This window comes from Eumetopias jubatus, unplaced genomic scaffold, assembly GCF_037043125.1.
Source record: "Eumetopias jubatus isolate StellerSeaLion01/CBP00866 unplaced genomic scaffold, mEumJub1_p1.0 scaffold_4, whole genome shotgun sequence".
Classification (NCBI taxonomy): domain Eukaryota; kingdom Metazoa; phylum Chordata; class Mammalia; order Carnivora; family Otariidae; genus Eumetopias; species Eumetopias jubatus.
The window spans coordinates 104,220,395-104,240,008 of NW_028274810.1; the positions used below are offsets into that span (position 1 = coordinate 104,220,395).

The following is a 19,614-nucleotide window of genomic DNA, read 5'->3' on the forward strand; positions in this document are numbered from 1 at the left end:
CAGCCCCCTCCTCCTTTTACTGGGTTTTCAGAATCACTGTGCAATTACCCAAGCTGGGGCTTTCTGACATTTCTGCTCCCGTCCTTAACTGTCACTTCTCTCTTGTGAAGGCTCGTGTCCTTACCTGTCTGACTTTCCCAAACAGATTTTAAACTCCTTGAAAAGACAGCCAGGGCCCCGGTTTTGTATCCCTTCACGCCTCCCCCACCCTGAAGCGTGGTATTTCATATCAACCAAGTTCGGAGCTGACAGTTCCCTGCACGACAGATCAGAAGCTAGAAATTCCAAAACCAGTCCTCTTCACATCGTCAAATAATTCTAAAAATAATGTTCTGTCTAATATTTAATCCCTATGCTTAGAATCATTCCCCTGTGAGTGGATGAAAGCCATAAATTCAATCCACCGTATATCACACTGGTCTGTTATCCATCCCGTGTTTAGTGAGGCGATGGATGTCAGGAAGGCACGTTCTGCAGGGGCGGGGGCTGTCGCCTGCAGCCCCCCAGTACCTGCCCCACCAGCAACCCCACCTGCCGTCCTTAGAGAGGCCCAGGGTCAGTTCAGGCCCCTTCCTGCAGCTCCTAGGGCTGGGCAAAGGGGAACAGAGAAAGGGTGATGGGACAGGCACGGTGATCCCACGAGAACCCAAGAACCTTCCTGACCCCTAAGTCGCTCTCAGGAGAAGGAGGCAGCTCTGGCGGAAACAAAGAAGTCTAGGAAGCACTAGATGCGGTAAGCTGGGACAAGGAACATGTGAAAGGGAAATAAAGGTAAGCCGGTGATGGAGTCATCTCCAGAAGACTTCGAGACCGGCTCTAGTGAGTCGGAGCCCATTTATCCATTTGGTGTGAACACAGCTTTGCTCGGCGAAAGCAGAGGAGTGCTCTGGGAGGTTAGATGGGTGCAGAGGACTGTCGGCAGACGCGCGCCATCCCACCCGTGCCACAACGGGTCACCACGCGAAACCAGGCGCATCCATTCTGACGTCCCAGTTAAGACCCTAAAGCCCAGCCTCGCCAGCTACAGAGTATAGGATGTTTAGTGAGCTCCAAACACTCATTTGTTCGTGGATGCTCTTATCCCAATTAAGCCACTCAAAACTTTTGAAGTTCATGAGTCATTTGCTTCAAATATCTTTAAATTAGGGATGGATTCACTTCCCTGGTAGCAAACACCCAGCAAGTTAATTAAAAGGGGCTCAGCATTTAAACCACCATCACAGTTCTAAACAGAAGGAGAAGAGCACGTCTCTCCCTATCACAGCTGCTCCTAACTCTCTTCCACTTCTATCCCAGCATTTTGAAATATTTCCCAACATGAGACTTGCTCCCAGGGTTGCTCTGCTGCTCAGGTCAGCTGACCATCAGTGTGAGAGAAGAGGAGAACAGCCTGTCCCTCCTGCTTACAGTGGGACACACCTAAAGGACACTGAAGGCCCCCTGGTGACAAGGACAAAGCAACTTGGAAATCATCCTTGGAAACGCATGAGTGCATCCCAATGTAAAAATTACCAGGCAGGATGGGGATGACATCTGAGCCATCTCCTCCTTGAGTTGCTGGGTGTCACAAATACATGATTGATCCAAATGGGAACACACCTCGAACGACCATTAACGGAGACCTTACAGGGCTTCGTAGCCCCTCCTGGGTGGTGTACCTTCCAGAGCTAGGAACACGGATTGTTGAGGAAAGCATCAGATGTGTCTGAGCAGGCTGGAGAATCTCAGGGTCCAGGGGCCAGCGGGAAGGTCTAAGAACATCAGGTCCCAGAAATCTTTAATGAGCACTAGCTGTATGCCACGCACCCACAGCCTAGGAGATCCGCAGTGGGCAAATGCAATAACCGAAATCAGCTGGCTTGAATTCCCCACAGCTCCCTTTAAGAGTTTTAAGATCAAAGCCCAGGAAATGACTTTGTGTTTTTCTCCCAGGAGACTTTGTGATTCCAGACTCAGAACATGACCAGCAAGAGAGCTGTCACAGGAAGATGGTGCTTCGCTGTGGGAAGTCCTCCTCTCTCGACCTCAAGTGAACTCCTGCCCCATCTGACACTCACCCTCTGCCAGCACCATGTGAGGCTGGAGCTCAATGCCTCAGTGAACGTGAGCCAGGTGATTTTCCATCCCAAGCAGTTCCTAGCTATTGCCACCTATACCTCCGCAAAGAGCACCAAGCTCAGGGACAAGGATATGGGACTTCATCAAATGACCCCATAATGAAGCAGTAAATGTAGCAACAAGCTAGTGGTAGCAAATCATCACAAGAAAAAGTCATTATTACCATCACTATCACCATCGCCACCATCACCACCAACTCCTCCTCATCCTCATCACCATGAACCTCATCACCATCATCACCACCATCATCATCATCATCACCATACTCATCATCACCATTGTCATCATCATCATCATCACCATCATCACCACCAGTGTCATCATCACCATCATCGCCATCACCATCATCACCACCATCATCATCACCATCACCATCACCACCAGCGTCATCACCATCATCACCATCACCATCGTCACCACCATCATCACCACACTCATCATCACCATTGTCATCACCATCATCACCATCACCATCATCACCATCAACATCATCATCATCGTCATCACCATCATCACCATCATCATCATCACCATCATCATCAACATCATCACCACCACCACCATCATCATCACCATCATCATCACCATCATCAGCAGCATCATCACCATCATCACCACCATCATCACCATCTCCATCATCATCACCACCAGCATCATCATCACCATCACCATCAACATCACCACCACCACCATCACCATCATCATCATCATCATCACCATCATCACCATCATCACCACCATCATCACCATCATCACCACCACCACCATCATCATCACCACCATCATCAGCAGCATCATCACCATCATCACCATCATCACCATCTCCATCATTACCACCAGCATCATCATCACCATCACCATCATCATCACCATCATCACCATCACCATCATCATCATCATCATCACCATCATCACCATTACCACCATCACCACCATCATCACCATCACCACCATCATCATCATCACCACCATCACCATCATCACCGCCATCACCGCCATCATCACCATCACCATCATTATCACCATCATCATCACCATCACCATCATCATCACCATCATCATCACCACCATCACTATCATCACCATCATCATCCCACCATCATCACCGTCATCATCACTACCACCATCACCATGATCACCACCATATTAACAGCAGCAAACATGTAACGAACAGCTGTTATGTGTCAGGCAATGACCACCTGGCATATACTATCTCACTGATCTTTGCAACATTATAAGGTGGTTAATTCTGTAATTCCCACTGAGGCACAGAGAAGATAAGCAAGTTGCCCAAGTTCACACAGCTAATACAAGAGGAAGCCAGGAATTTGAAGGCACTCTTACCCACTACCCTAAAACTAGGAGAGACTTTCCAATCACTTCATTTACAGGGTGGTCTCTGAGAGAGGGGCCGTTTGATGATTCCAACAGCTATCCCACGTAATATTCACTCCTGAGGGATTTCAGAGTGCCCCGAATCTCCAGCCATCTGCTTTTCTATGCCCACTGATATCTGTGCTCTGGGCAGATGGGCCAAGGTAACTTTCCCCTTCAAAAAACTCTCTACCGAAGCAAAAATAAAAACTCACAACTCCCCAAACCTGATTCCAAAGATCCTCTTTGGACAACAGAACTGACTTAACAAATTCTTCCTATCCTTTCCAAAACCTTAATTCTGTCCTTTGGGGTGCCCTCAGTGGTGAGTGGGCAGAGCTGGTGTGTCTCAGATGAAAAGACTCTCAAGCCCCTGGTGGCATGTTGGCCCCTGACACCTGCAGGCTTCTCCTTGGAGTCCTTCTTGCTGGGTATAGAAGCACCTGGCATGACGCAGGGTTCTTAGTTCATGCTTGGTGTTGTTCTACCGAATCCTCATGACAACCATTTGGAAGAGATATTTCTAAGCTTTAATTTTCCTGGTGAAGAAAATGAAGCCAAGAGAGAAGAGAAAATCCCCAGGGTCACAAAGCTACCTGCAGCAGAGTCCAGATTCGCAGGCGGTCTGTGGCTTGCAAGCACATACGGCATGCCCAGCCTCCTGGACCACCGCGCTGGGATCCCCAAGACCACCCTTGCTGCCTTAATCCTGTCTGAGAAAGTTGAGCAGCAGAAGTGCTCCACAAAGAGCCGAGAGCCCAGGTCTATGTGTGGTGACTGCCAGGACAAGGGGGATTCATGGGGCTCCCGCCAGGGCTCTGGGTAGCTTGGGTCACTTTTGTGGGAACAGCTGAGCTGTGACGGACCCAGTTAAGAGGTGTCCCCTCAGCACTTCCTGTCTTGCCTTGCCTTGGCCTGGATGCCGAAAGCTGCTGACGCCCCTTCTCAGCATCCAACACCACTTCCCAGAATTAACATTTCTCTGCGCTAAAAGCAAACACACGTATTCCCGCCCCCCCTTTAAATTTGTTTTGCTAAACAAATTAATCTAGCACCAGATTATATTATGAAGAACCATAAATCTTTTCCAAGATAAGCATCTGTCGAGTTGGATTAGCAACATCCAATGTACTGTGAATTAATTTACTGAGCCTTCTAATGCTGTCCCGAGCATTTAACTTTAGTAATAACAAATGTAATTTGGAATAAATGGGAACTTGTTTTCTCGTCCGTGCCTATATAGTAAGTGATGTGTGTAGAGGGGATGACAGTAAATGAATGCAGCACTAAATTCTATTATGATGATGGCTTGTGAGTTTATTGAGGTAAAAACAAATGCTTTTGTAAACTGCTTTCGGGCACCTGGCACAGATGTGATGGACGGCAGGCTGTGTGTGCACAGGTTCTGGACAAAGGCTGGCCGGGAGACAGCCCGTGACCCCCTGCAGACCTTCTCCTGCTGTGCTCCAAGCTCACAGCCTCCGTCCCTGGGTCTGGCCCTGGCCCCTGGGGCTGAGGTGGAGCTGGGTTTGCTTTCTTTCACAGGTATGTTGCTCTCTAGGGAAGAATTGCTCAGAATATAAAAACTGCAGTTCTCTTGTCCAGGTAAAGGAAGGAAGTAGGTCATGGAACAAAAGCCACCCACTCTATGAAAACCTATCCAACTCCCGACCACGGCCAGATGCAGCCTCATGCAGATGCAGCCTGCAGGAAGACCTATGCCGCCAACAGACCCTGGGAGCATGTCTCTTCTGTCCGGGGTCCTGAAGAGGGCCTGCATGGGGACTATGGAGCCCGAGGCCTTAGGACGTGGAGAAGCAAACAAACAGGGCGTGGGGGAGGCCACAGGGCACCCCCACCCTTCATGCCGACACCCTGGACTTCACATCCCATTTTAAGAGCTAGCCAACCCTGCGGCTCGTCTGGGATGTGCGTACCCAGATCTGATCTGTGAACATCCTGCTCCTGGTGGGGCGTGGGGTCGTGGCCTGCCAGAGGCAAAGGGGGCCAGAGGTGGGCTGGAGCACAGGGATCCCGGACTCTGCGCATGCCCTCAGCCTGGGGACGTGCCTGTGGCTAGCCCTGAAGGGACGGGCTGTGGCCTGGGAGATTTTCAAGGGCCACTCCTTTAGAAGCAACTGGAAGAGGAGATAGAGGAGAAGAAAGAAAGACAAAACGACGTTGCAGTAGATATTTCGAGGTAACTGTCCATATGCACCCAGAACAATGGGCAGAGGACCCAGAGCCATTTGTTCTGACCCCGTCCCCCAAACACCTGCGACAACGCCTCCAGGGAAGATACTCCCCAACCCGAGCCAGTTTGCAGAGCCTCAGCAAACAACCACAGGAAGTTCTTCCTTATACCTGATCTCCATCTCTTCTGCCACTTAAAGTGATCCCTAATTCTGGGCCAATGTGGCCGTCGCCCCTCCACAGGCCACAGCCTTGAAGGTTTTTGGGTACTCTACTTGGGCCCTAATTCCACCAGCAGGTGTGTCCGCATCTCACTCCCAGGCTGGCCCAGAGGTCAAGGTTCTACCATTCGGGAAGACGTGGCTCTGTGCCTGGCGGGGTCTGGACGCCCATGACACAGGCAAGGCGGGCGCAGCATCTCCTTCTAGGCCACTACTAAGGAGAGACCCTGTCCTGTCTCCCTTCCACCAGCCAGAAGGGCTTGGCTAGAGCACAACCTGCAAGTCCACGGACACACATGCCCCCTCTGTCCCCAAGGCCGCCACCCAACCGTCAGCACTCTGCCGTTGTTAGGTTTCTGCCGCTGAGAAACGGGGGGGCCTGCCACGCAGTGTCACCGGGCACAGCACGGCATCCTTTGTGAGCCACACCCCCAGGGTGTCCTCCCCCCACCAACCGAACCCCAAGCAGAAAAGAAGTGGGTGTACCTGAGGTCTCCCCCAGAATCCGTGGGGGCTTGACGTCTTCACCATCGTCTTTGCTAGGACTGGTGGAAGGCTCCGTTGTGCTAACCCCAACTGGGATTCTATTCCTGGGGCCCAGGGGCTCAGTGACCCCCTTAGTCTGCAGCGTCGTGGAGGTGGCCGTGGTGGCGGGGGCGGTGGTGGTGGCCACAGTTGTCTTCCGTGTCTGTGGGATGGAGGCCGTGGTGGGGCCGTAGAGCCCTGGAAATGTGTTGGATTCCGGGGCCTCCTCCTCCCCCGTGGGGCCCCAGGCGATGAACTCCGTCTCTGTGGTGGGCCTGCTGCCCCGGAAATCAAAACTGTTGAAGCCGGCCCCCTGCAGGTGCCTCTTCTCCCTCCACAGGAGGGCCTGCTGGTCCGTGGTGGCCCCGCTGCCCACTGCGGGGGATGGGGACGTCGAGGAGGAGCGAAGGGAAGGGCTGGATTTGGCAGCGGCTGGGGGCTTGGCGAGCCCCCCTCTGGGCACCAGGGCGGCCACCTGGTCCCTGGGTCTGTGCGCCCGTTTGGCGCGCGGGCTCGGCACCTGCCCGTGGCTGCGCTCCACGCGGGCCGGGCGCGGGCTCCACACGGGCACCGGGATGCGCGCCGCCTGTCCGCTCTTCAAACTCCACAGCCGGGGCGGCCGCTGCGGCGGCCGGGGCAGGAGCCGGAAGTCGGGGCCCGGGCCCAGGGACTCACACGAGGGCAGATCCATGGCGAGCTGAAACATGGCTATAAGTATCCAAGCATGGCTTCCTAGGGAGCAGCCCGGCCAGTGGATGGACATGGAACTGCGTGGAAAAGAGAGAGCAGTGTCAGGTGGGGGCTCTGGGGGCTCCGCCGGTGGTCCCTCCACCCCCGCCATGACACAGAAGCACTCTTCTGGTAATGAGCGCTAATCCTAACTTCAAAAGGGAAACCGAAACCCTCCATTAGCTGACTTCACAGCCCTGCTGGAGTGCCACCTCTTCATCAGCATCTTAGAAGCACTGTCCCCATGCACCTGCTCCCAGGAGCCGGTTCCCCTGCCTACACCTCACATCTCTTCCCAGGAGCATGCAACGCACATGGCTGGGTGACATGACGCGGGAGGGAAACCGAGTCTCAAAACCCCCAGCTCAGCCGACAAGATGATCTCAAACACCTTCTGTTCCCCCCTCAGCTTCTGCCCAGAGTTCATGAAACGGAGACAAGGAGAGGACGTGAGGTAAAACAACAGCAGAGCTGGGGGCTCGGGTCACCCCTTGGGTCCAGGGCTGAGCACCTTCCTCTGTGTCACAGAAGTTACAGACCCAAGGTGTGTGTCTCGGAGCACACAACCTCCCTTCCTGAGCCCTGGGAGGACGGGGGTTCCACTCTCCGTGTGGCTCAGCCCGCCAGACTTCACAGGGGGCCCGAAGGCCAGGCATCTCCCGAGCCTCCGCCCCATGCTGTGGTCCGCAACCCCACCCCCACCTTCTCAGGCAAATGTGCGTATCTCACAGCAGGCTGTGGCCTCGGATGCTGTACGCTAAGAAAGCTTCTTATTTTTGGACTCCTCTGGATTTTGTTCAGGAAAATGAGATCTGCTGTGGATAAGCTGGAAGTTTATTGATGCACCAACCCTACCCAAGTGCTGTTCTGTTGACATTTCAGCTTCCCCTATTTATCTTCAGCACAGGTGCCCTTTGAAACCCCATCATCCACCTGCTCAGCTCCAGGCTCGGCTGGAGAAGGGCAAACCCCACACGACCCGGGGAAGATGGTGGAGGGTGGGTGCACGGAGCATCACGTGAGCACTCAGAGCACGGCAGACAGACCCGTGGAGGGCTTGGTGTCCCCGGGGCCCACGCTCCCTCACCAGCTTAGGTAATTGAGGACTGGGTACAGGCGCCATTCGAAGTCAGTACTCGTCACTGGCGTCACGTCTGAAAATTGACACGGATCCAGAATGTTAGTGGCTGGTGCGGGTGGGGGCGGGCGAGGGCGTTGGGTGCGCCGAGCCGCCAGCCTGAAAAGCTGCTCAAGACCAGCCCCATAGAAAAAAAGGCTTGGCAGTTTTTCTTTATGAGGTTTCGCATGACTTTAAAAGGGAATAAATCAGCGAGTGAGCAGTGTGCATGCATGCACAGGAGTGTGTCTCAGGACTGCAGGTGGCTGATGTGTGATAGCGCGTCAGTGCCTGTGAAAGACCAAATGTACAAGTGGGTGTGAGTGTGTCAGCAAGTGTGTAAGAGCACGAGTCCGTGGGGGTTGTCTGTGTGCCCGTCTGTCACATATGCGTGTTTGTGCATGTGTGGGTGTGGCTGAGTGTGGGGTCCATGTCAGTGAGTGTGTGTGAGCGTGTCGGCGAGTGTGCAAGAGTGTGAGTCTGTTGTGAGGCGGTCTGTGTGCCTGTCCATCATATATGCATATGTGTGTGCATGTCCAGGTGTGGCTGAGTGTGGGGTCTGCATGTCGGTGCACGTGTGTGTGCATGTGTCTGTGTGTGAGCCCCCCCTCATTCTGCACTGAGCTCCACGTGCCCGGGGCCGCCTCTTCTCTGGTGGGTACTTAGGCACGTGCCGCTCCCTGCCTGTCATCAGGATGTGGAAAGGAAGAAACTTGTATTAATGAGTGCTAATTACCGAAAAGGACTAATCCCCAAATAAAAAGGGCCCAGTTTTTTAATCAGAATGAAAGTGCTTTGCTGCAGAAATTAGGAATCGCTCATTATGCTAATGCCTCTGCACCGAGTTTCTGCCGGTGTGCAATTTCTCTGCACAGCCCGCCAAGCTCTGTGCAGGGACCAGGGCCTCTGTCACCACACACAGAAATTTAGGTCAGTGCGAAACATCCCCGTGCCCACGGAAAGCACAGCTCCTGTGGCCACAGGTGGTTCAGTGAGGATGGATGGTTTAGACCCTCTGGTTCTCCCACCACTCTGCATGTTTGGATAGGAGTCCAGCCCCCAGGAAGTGGGATACTTCTTTAAGCAAGAGTGGTGCTCAGCCCAGAAGGCCCTACCAGGCCCCACCAGGTCCTACCAGGCAACACCAGGCCCCACCAAGAAACACCAGGCCCTACAAGGAAACACTAGGTCCCACCAGGTCCTACTAGGCCACACCAGGTCCCATCAGGCCCCATGAGGCCCCATGAGGCCCCACAAGGTCCCAGCAGGCAACCCCAGGCCCCATCAGGTACCACCAGGCCTCACTGGATCCCACCAGACAACACCAGGCCCCTCAGGTCCCACGAGGCAATGCCAGGCCTCACCAGACCTCACCAGGCCTCACCAGGCCTCAGCAGGCCTCAGCAGACACAAACAGGCCCCACTGGTTCCCCCAGCACTACCAGGCCCCACCAGTCCCCATCAGGCCCCACCTGGCCCCACCAGGCCCCACCTGGCCCCACCAGGCCCCACCAGGTACCAGCTGGCCCCAACAGGCCCCACCAGGCCCCACCAGGTACCACCTGGCCCCATCAGGCAGGCTGAATGAAGAGCAGCCACAGGCGAACCCGAGTGCCTCATTACTTGGAGAAATATTGCCCCAGGAAATTAAAACCGCAGACCCCAGCCTGTGTTTGCTTGCCTGCCCCAGCATAACTTCACATACAGGATATTTCTGTCATTTTTCACCAATCATGAGCTGTAATTGGTTACCATAGAAACCCCCTCATTTCCACGCCACCCGGCTGTTATGCAGAAAAACCAACCGATTGCAAGAGCGGGGAGAGCTTGCTTTGTTTCTCTTTGAGTCCAGTTTCTTCCTTCTTAAAGTGATGGATTGGTCCAGAGAGGGAGTATTAGGAGGGCATGGGGACAAGTCAGGACACAGGCTCCTCCCCACCGCCAGCCGCTGGGACACGTCGGGCCCCAGCACAGGCAAGCAGAGCTGATGCCAGCCCTCCCCAAACCTTGAGGGCATCCACGGGCCCCAAAACAACACGCCCCCACCTCACACCACGAGGATGATTATAAGCACGAAGCCAAGTCCAAGTGCTGGCAAGCACGTGGGGACATGGGAACTCGTGCGCACCGTCGGTGGGAACGTAAAAGGGTGTTGCCGCTACGCAAAACAGCTCAGCAGTTCCTCAAAGACTTAGTTCCCGGAAGACCCTGCCTTTCCACTCTTCGGTATAAACATGAGTCCACACAAAAATGTGTGCACGAATGTTCACAGCGGCATTGTGCCTGATAGCGGAAAGCAGAAACCAGCCCCAGTGCCCATCAGGTGGATGGATCAGGAAAATGCTCTCTGTCCCTACAGGAGAACGTTCTCTGGCCTTAAAAAGGACAGAAGCATCAACACATGCAACAACGTGGATGGAGCTTGAACACAGCGCGTGAACGAGAAGAAGCCAATTACATCAGGCCACATGTCGTCCGAAACGCCCGGAATCGGTGAATCCGTAGAGACAGGGAGTAGATTCCTGGCTGTGGGGGGCTGGGGGAGGTGACTACTAATGGTTATAGGATTTCTCTTAGGGGTGACAGGAATGTTCTGGAATTGATAATGCTGATGGTTGCACAACCTTGTGAATACATTAAAACCACTGAACTGTACCCGATGGGGGGTGAATTTAGGCTATGTACATCGTAGCTCAAGAAGCGGATGTTCAAGGGTGGAGAGACCAGCCTGGGCTGGGTTGCATGGTGTCCTGCTCTGGGTGCGGGCCCTGGCAGGTGGGAGGAAGGAGAGGGTGCCCAGGCTGGAGCCAGCGTCTGAGCTGCGGGCCTGGGGCAGAGTGTGCATGAGATCTTCCGGGCTTGTGCACAGTCCTCCCAGGGGCCCGGTCTCGTCTGCCCTGCAGGGCAGCGTCCCAGCTCCCCCTCCACCACCAGCCTCCTGCACATCAGGGCTGTGGCACCATCCCCTTTATTTTCTGGTTCACAGCTTTCTTGCTTCTCCCCCTTTTAAATTTTTATTGAAAGCTTTTTTTTTTTTCCCTAAGAACACTTTCATATGATTCAGTGGATTGAGATTGAATTTGCTACCTTCTGTATATTTTCTTCACAGAAGAAAACCGTGGTCAATTAAGGGAGACAAAGACTTGTCTTCCACTTACGGTCGCACTTTTCCCCAGGGGGCTCACAGGCCAGGCCTCCCGCAAGGGCCCAGCTCCCACCTGCAGGAACCCCCAGGGCGGTGGGACTCTGGGCTGGGCCGGAAGCTCCTGCGAGCCCTGGGATCTTCCTTGCATGGCAATGAGCCCCCTCCACCCCCCCACACACAGTCCCAAGGTCTGCTACAGCCCCGAGGAACACCCCTGCCCCCAGAGTGTCCACTTGTCATCAGCTGGTCTGGGACACCAGCCACATGATTCTGTGTGAGGGAGAGGTTGGCTCACACCTGCTTGGGATGGTGACTCCCTCAGCTATGTCCCATCCCATTTCTTCTGGCTATGAATCGGGTGAGTTTTGGAGAGTTATGAAAAGCAGGTGTCCCCCAGTAGTGTGCGCTGTGCTTAGTGACCTGCTTCCCAAAATTAGCACATGGAAAGGGGAGGGAAGTCACTTTCCAGTGGAGACACCTGGCACGCAGGACCTTGGCCAGTGTCAAGGTCGCATCCGCAGTGGTGAGTCATGAGAGCAGGCACTCCTGACATGATGGGGAGGGCACTGTGCCTCCTCCCAAAACCCGTCACCCCGTCTAACAGTGAGAAAACCACCCGACAAATCCCGATGGAGGGACAGTCGACAAAATCCCCGACCAGTCCTCCTCGAAACTGTCAAGGTCATCAAAAAACAAGGAAAGCCTGGAAAACTGTCACCACCAAGGGGAGCCTAAGGAGATGGGACGCCTACATGTCATGTGGTGCCCTGAGTGGGATCCTGGAAGAGAAAAAGGAAGTCGGAGAAAAACTGGGGAAATCCAGATAAAGTGCGTGATTTCACGAACGGTAAGGAGAGGTGCTTCCCCTTGGTTAGGACCGATACACCGTGGTGATGTAAGATGTTTACGTGAGGGGCATTTGGGAGCAGAGAACTCAGGATTCCTACCTGCTTTTTCTTCTTTTCAATTTCTGTAAATTTGAAACTATTCTGAAATAAAGAGTTTATGGAGGCAAACACACCAACAGAAGTGGGGTGGATATGGAGGTCATGCTGAGGGGGTGCAGGTGGACTCCGCAGGGGCTCCCTGGGGTCCCTGGGCCCCAGGTGAATGGACATCCACCTCTGGTGGTGGCCTGGGGGGGGGGGCATCCACGAAGGAGAACAGCCTCGTCACCGTGTTCCCATCAGGCAGAGAAACGTGGCTTTAGGTGGGAGGGGAGACCCTGGCGCCTGGTACAGAGAAGACCCTAGGTCCCACCGCCCCCTGTCACCCCGAGTTCTCTGACGTGCTGGCCTGCACAGAAGGGGGCCAGCAGACTGCCCCCTCTTTCCCCTTCACACGCTCGGGAGGCTTTCACCCGTGCCCCCCGAACACCAACAGGACGACGGTGCAGGAACAGAGATCCGCCCTCCCCACTTGGGGCAGGACCCCCAGCCTCGGCTCAGGAAGGGAGCACACACACACTTTCTTCTGGTAGGTCAGTCGCTGGTTCAATATTCCTACTGAAAAAAAAAAGGGGAGCCATGACTCACTGGAATGTTTCCCCAGCCTGATGTCAGTAATGTCCTGTCAGAGCCACCCCTGGCTCGCGTTACCCTGTGACTTACTATGATTAAAAGCGTCCCTCTCTTTCAGGAAAGGTGCTCTGGGTTGCCTACAAGGCTTTCATCTTCAGTGGCCCCATGGATATCAGGCACACACTTGATATTTGATTCACGGGGAAGGAGCGGTATAGGAACCATTCACTTGCGTGGGATAGAAACCTCCAGAATGGCAAGAACTTTCTGGCTACTGGCCTCCTCCAGAGCAGGGGGACCCGCAGTGGGATTCTGGGGTCTCTTAGCACCCTCCCCTGCTGGAGTGGGTCCCATTCCTGGGTCAGGCTCCTGGGTCCCACCCTAGGTGGACCGGGGATGGTGCGTCCTGCTGGCTCGGGGGAGCCAAGAGTCAGTGCCCTGCAGAGAAGGTGTGCTCGCTGTAACGTGGGCTCCTCCCAGGGTCAAGGTCATTGCAAGGCAAGTGTGATAGGCATCTGAGTGTGCCCCAAACGTGTGTCCACCTAACCACCTCGCTGGCCTTCACTGCCGCACCCAAATCACAGGAGGTCCTCCTGGAAAGAACAAAGACGGTCCTCAGCTCCAGCCCACCCCAGAGCTGGACACTCAGCCCCCTGGTGCTTGGGGCCCGAGAGGGTTTACCAGCCTTGGTAAAGGGCTCCCGGTCAGGCTCGTGTGAGAAGCAGTGGGTAGGACAACCTGACACCAGTCTCTTGACGAAGCCGGTTCTCCTGAGGTGTCTGTGGATGGGGGTTCCACGGGCCCTGTGCTACCAAACACCAATCCCATCCCAAACACTCAGTACCTGCATGATGCCAGCATGAGACCCACAAATGAGGGGGCCCGCTTGGAGTCACAGTGAGCTGGCATCAGACCTGGAGTCTAGGACTCAGGGACTTAGGGTCCCAACAAGCGCAGACCTGTGGGACCAGGGACATACTAAGAAAAAAGTAAAGCAAACAAAACCTCCGTGACCCACAGCCATGGTGGCCCCACTCCCTGGACCATCTGCATGGTGTCTCCGCCCGGAGGGGAGGAGCGGGGTGGGCACTGGACCCTGGCAGGTGCTACTCCATGCCCCCACTAACCTCTTGCAGCTGCCGGGGCCCTGTGGTCCCAAGGAATTGCCTCACACTCTCTTTCGGAAGGTGAGAACCTCTGGTTCCTCAGTGGTGCCTTGCGGTTCACAAAGGACATTGTATGTATCAGCGATGCCCCCCTGGGAGGGATTTTACCCCCAGCGGGCATCCAGCGATGTCTGGAGACATTTTTGGTTGTCACTATTCAGGGGTGCTACCGGCATTTAGTGAGAGTCCCGGGATGCTGAGAACATCCTACAGGGCTCAGGACAGCCGCCACAAAGACTTAGCAGCCCCAGTGTCCACGGGGCCGACATTAAGAAGCCCTATTGCCCACGTCCATTTGCTCCTCCCGGGGCCTGGTGATGGGGCAATGAGCATCTTTAACCCAAGAGGAAAGAGGCTCAGAGATGACCCCCCCGCTCACGCTCCAGAAGCAGCACGAGACGGTGGAGACACGGGGGGCTCAGGGCTGGCTGCCTGGCTCCCAACCTGGTACTGCAACATGCTGGCTTTGTGAGCTTCCGCGATCCCTGTAACCTCTCTGTGCCTCAGTTTCCCCACACCACGGGGTGTCAGGGGACTCCACGGTGAATCCTTGAGGCTTGGCTCCCTGGAAGCACACACAAGCATCAGCCATGACTGCCCGCCACTCCCCTCGAGGCCGTCAGTGGAGCCCGGGGGCCTTGTGCTCTCCCTGGGAGCCCCGGAGCAGGGCGTCTGCAGGACTCGGAGGTACGGGGGATGTTCTCCACAGCCTTCACAGGTGCCTGAAGGAGACTGAAGGATAGCAACGCGCTGGCGTTCTGGTTGCCCGGGCAACGTGCCCGTAAGCACTCTGGAGGAGTGGAGTGGTGACAGGCAGTGGGCGGGTAGCACCGTGGGGGGGACGTTCTCTCCCCAGCAGCGGGGAGCAGCGTTTCTGGGAGTCTGACACACAGCCCTGCTGCCGTGGTCAGGTCGCTAGGGCCCTCCACTCTGTGCAGGGGTAGTAGAGGCACAGGCCACCCGGGACCAGCAGGCCCCCTCAGCTCAGCTGCCGCCCTCCCACATGGCACCCTTGTCCTCTCCGGGCAGCTGCCCCAGCGGCCAGGCGGCCTCCCCAGGTTTGCCAGCCCATTGTGTCAGAGACCCTGTGCCCTACCTCCCATGCTTCCTCGGCCAGCAGGGACAAACCTTTCGATGGGCCCCCTGCCCACGCCGGCCGGCCCATCCCAGGGACAAGTCACATCCCTCTGGGCAAAAGAACAGACTTGGCCAAGCCAGACTGTAATAGCAGCAGGACCAGAATCCTGCTGCCTGGTAACCTGAACCCCACACCGAAGTCAGTGAGGAACGAGGATGCTCAGAAGGGCCCTGGAAAGGCAAAGTGGAATCAGCAAGCCACCCCCACCCCCACCGGCACATGTTCTCAGCCTGGGCCTCCCGTGAGAAGCACCTGGCTGGGGAGAGGGAGGTTACAAAACGCGGAGACCCAGGCCCCACTGTGGACCCAGGAACCAGCATCTTCGGGGGGAGAAGTCCGGCATCTGTAACGTTTTCAGAAGCTCCCTGGGCGTCCAGGATTGAGAGCCGAGAACACAGTCCCTCCCTCCCTTGGACCCCGTTCAGTCCAACTTCACCAGCACTTTTAACGAGACATACAGGATATGCCTGGTGCTGGGTGACCCCTCAGCACAGGGCCTGGGCAAGAGGAGAGGCACACAGTGGTCCCAGGCCCCGTGTCCATCTCCTTCCGGAGCTCGGCTGCCCTCAGCCTGGTTGTCAAGCCAGGCAGATGCTCACGGGCAAGTTCTCACCCCACCCCGTGAAAAGAGCCAGGGCCCAAACGCGCATTTACAGAAATCCAGACCAAAGAGAAGGGAGCACGGGAATTAAGGACGGCACGGCGCACTGAACTGCGGCCCACGCGGGCTGACCCACAGCTCCGTGCCGGGCACCAAGCCCTGCACGTTGCACGACTCTCTCCTGCCTGTGCTCGGGAACCCTTGGGGGAGGGCTGTTAACTCTCCTCTTGCACAAGAAAGAGAAGCACAAAAATAGCATCTGTGTGTTCTCTGGAGAGAAGTCTCTCGACCACAACTGAAAGTGGGGAGGAGGTAAGCACTCAGCCGCGGGAGGGGCGCTGGCCGCACGCACTCCTCCCAGGCTCCAGGTGTTCAACCGTCCCGTCATCCCTCTTACGCTGGCAAACACGCATCCCAGCTCCTCGCGCGCGCCTGCCGGCGACACACCGCTCCTTACTGGTGCCTTGGCCCTGAGCCGTGGGCTCTCGAGAACAAATACCGGGGCTCCCACGGCGCCTGCTGAAGGCCTGCTACCGTCTGGTTCTCTTGCCGTCATTATGTTGGCGTGGACGCAAGTCACTGTGCGTTCAAGGGGCTGTTGAAGCCACCCAAGGACGGAGGGCAACAGTGGCAGGGTCACTGCCTCTCAGAACAACAAAAGCAGGCCCCCCATGCACTCCACAGGGTTCTCAGGTTGACAGAGAGGGGAAGGACAGTGTCAACGGCAGGGCCCAGGGCTTGGCGGCGGGAGGAAGAGCGAACCGTCCCAGGGGAAGCCGGGGGCCAGGGCCACTGGGGCCGAAAGCCCGGCTCAGCGGCCAGCTCACCAGCCCCAGGGGACAGGCACCTGTCCGGACACCATCCCCCGAGGTGGTCACATGCCCACCTTGTACAAGGGGATGGGATGATGGCCAGATGTCGGCAGAGCTCTTAGCAAAGGGTCTGGGGCTGCCTAAGGCTCGGGCTCTGGCAGCCGCCATCTCTGGCCTCCAGAGCTCCCAGGACCTTCCCTTAGGAAAAGCTGGGGTGAAGCTGGTGTCCTTCCCAGGGCAGCCGCTCTAAGGGACTCAGCATGGCGGGAGCACCCTGGGTCCTCGCACATCAGGAGGTAAACTGAGGAAGATGAAATCTGTGTGTAGGAGCTGAGTGGGTGCTCTGAAGGAGGCAAAATCACAGAGAACCTGGAGAGGCTCAGAGCCTCGTGGGAGGCACCGGCGTTGGCCAGGAGCACCTCCCAGAAGGACGGACAACTGTCCAACAGGCAGTCAATGGGGGTTTGGGAGAGGGCAGATGACCCTGAAGGTCCTTCTGAGTCTGTGATGTGCAGACTTCAGATAGCACAGGGGTCCACCTTCCACAGTCAAAGGTAGACCCAGGCCACCTGGGGAGGAGCCCCGAAGTCCTCAGCCTTCTCCACACCGTGCCACAAGCACGTCACCATCCCTGGCTCTTCACGCCTGAGCATAAATGAGGCTGAGAGAAATGGGTCCTTGCAAGGGATCAAGGGACTCATGTAGTGGCCATCACGGGGCACAGGGCCTGTGGCAGGGAGGGGGCAGTCAGGGCTCCTCTGTGGCCCACCTGACATCCCACCGTCGGTCCACGGATGGGGAAAACAGGCAGGTGGTAACTTGGATACAAGCTGGACATGCCCGAAGTGCATGAATCATCCATGCAAATCCCACAATGTAGGTCATGGCTCCATCTCGTCTCCAGCTACAGAGTCCCCACGTCCCCATCAGGAGAGGATGTGACAAGGAGAGGAGCCTTGCTCTCCCTGACCCCGATGCCCCACCTGTGCCCAACCCGCAGATGGGAGGGCACCTGACACAAATCCCAAAGGGGTTGCAGGCGAGGCCATGGAAAAGTTGCCCTGGGCAAGTGCCCCTGGGGGTGAGGTCCACCCTGAGCACAGGCACCCCTAGGAGAGCCCACCCGGGCCAGCTCCCATCTACCCACCCACACCCGCTGAGATGCAGCCCCTCTCCCCCATTACCAACGAGGACGACGTTTCAGAGATAGAGCTGGGCTTGCCTAAGGCCACCACCTAGTGCACGGCATCCTGGGGACCCCTTTGCAGTTGTCTGCCCAACCGTGCCTCTGGGCTTGGGTGCAGAGTGAGGCAGGGGCCAGCCTCCAGCCAGTTTCAGAGTCACAGGGAGCTGGAGGGAGTTCCACCTGATGCAGACTTCACTGCTCTGACCACCAGCAACCGTTCCCCAGCCTCTGAACACAAAGGGCGACAGGCGGCTCACTACCTCGAGAGAACAACCCTGGGCAAGTGTGGGGCAGTGTCTGAGAAAAGCCCGCCCGTGTGCACGAGAGCCCACTCTGGGCGGCGTCTGCATCCTGCTCCCAGCCATGTCCTGTGGGGGACTCGGGACTAATCGTATCCCTGAGCTGCTCTCCCATATACTGGTGGCATGTAGCCCAACACACGCACGTGCACACACACACACACACACACTTACATACAGACACACATAAGCACTCACATGTATAAACACACAGAAACATACGCACGCAGACGTGCATGCACATTCCCAGCCACGCCTTTCCGGTTCTCCCTCCTGCAGCAGAGCTGAGAAACCCCACCACCCCGGCCACCTCCACCAGGCACGCACCGTGTTGCCTGAGTCTCCCAGTGGAGTGTCCAGAGCTTGGCTGCAAACACAGCTTGGCACAAAGCTGATGTGACAGCTACCACTGGCATGGGGACAAAACACTGTCGTTTGGGGAAATTCTTCCCAAAAGAACCCAGTGGAGCTGGGCCAGATGGGTCAGGGCTTCCAGCTCTTCCCGAGGAGGTCATCCCATCCTGACACTGTCTCAAGAAACAGGTGTCACGGGAGTTCTTGCTGGAATGTCTGCGGGGCATGAGAGCTTTTCCAGGAAGGCCCAGAGCTTCTGGGCAGCAGCTGGGGCTTGAAAGGGAAAGAAATCCTCTGGTTTCTGGGAAAGCCAAGTCCCCAGTGCTGGGCTCTGACAGACCAAGGACCAAGGAGGCCTCTGCGCCCGTCCCCCATCCCAGAGCACCTGGCTTCAAGCTCTGGTCGCTTCCGTGCGGAGGTCCCTGACCAGCTGCCCGTTTCTTCCGAGAGGAGTTCCGATCGTCCTCTCAAGAGAGGGTTTCCAATGCTTCTCTGGAACGTTCTCCGCCTTGTGCCCCAGAATGGATGGCCGTGCGCTACTGACAGGCTCCCTGGAACCCACAGCTCTCTCTTGTGGCATCTGTGAGAGCAGGTCTTATCTCTGTCATGCATCTGAGCTCCGTGCTCCAAAGAGAATTTCCATCCCAGGCGGCGCAGGAATGGTCATTCCCGTGGTACAGATGGGGACACTGAGGTCATACAAGGGAGAGTGGAGGGGGTGCTCAGGGGCGGAGCCAGGACCTAAATCTGCCTGGTCTACCTGTCACCCATAGCACCCTCCACTGTCTCAGGGAACGATTTCCACCAAGGGAGCTGCTCCTTGTGCAGAAATCAATGGTCTTCAGTTGTCACTGAACAACATTCGCCAAGAACATGAGACTCCAGCACTGGCCCCTGGGTGACAGGGTATAGAACTTGGTGCCCCCTCCGTGAGGACCACCCACACTGATTTTCATGGGAGGGGGAGGAAGGAGAGAAACTGCCACCCATGGAAGCCATGAACCTTCTAGGTACGAGGTGAGTGCTGAGCCGTGCCCTCCTGAGAACGCCAGCCTGGTGTGAAGAATACACCCCAGTGCTGGAGCCGAGACACCTCATTGTTCACCATGGTGGGAC

The 19,614-nt window shown here is 56.1% G+C and overlaps 1 protein-coding gene across 1 annotated transcript in view; it reads right to left on the bottom strand.

Moving 5' to 3' along the window:
* AJAP1 (adherens junctions associated protein 1) overlaps positions 1–19,614 on the bottom strand; it is a 126,594-nt gene that overhangs the window by 61,605 nt on the left and 45,375 nt on the right. The window contains exon 2 of the mRNA XM_028108555.2: positions 6,393–7,198. Within this exon, the coding sequence (XP_027964356.1) occupies positions 6,393–7,198 (806 nt within the window). The remainder of the gene's footprint in view (positions 1–6,392; positions 7,199–19,614) is intronic.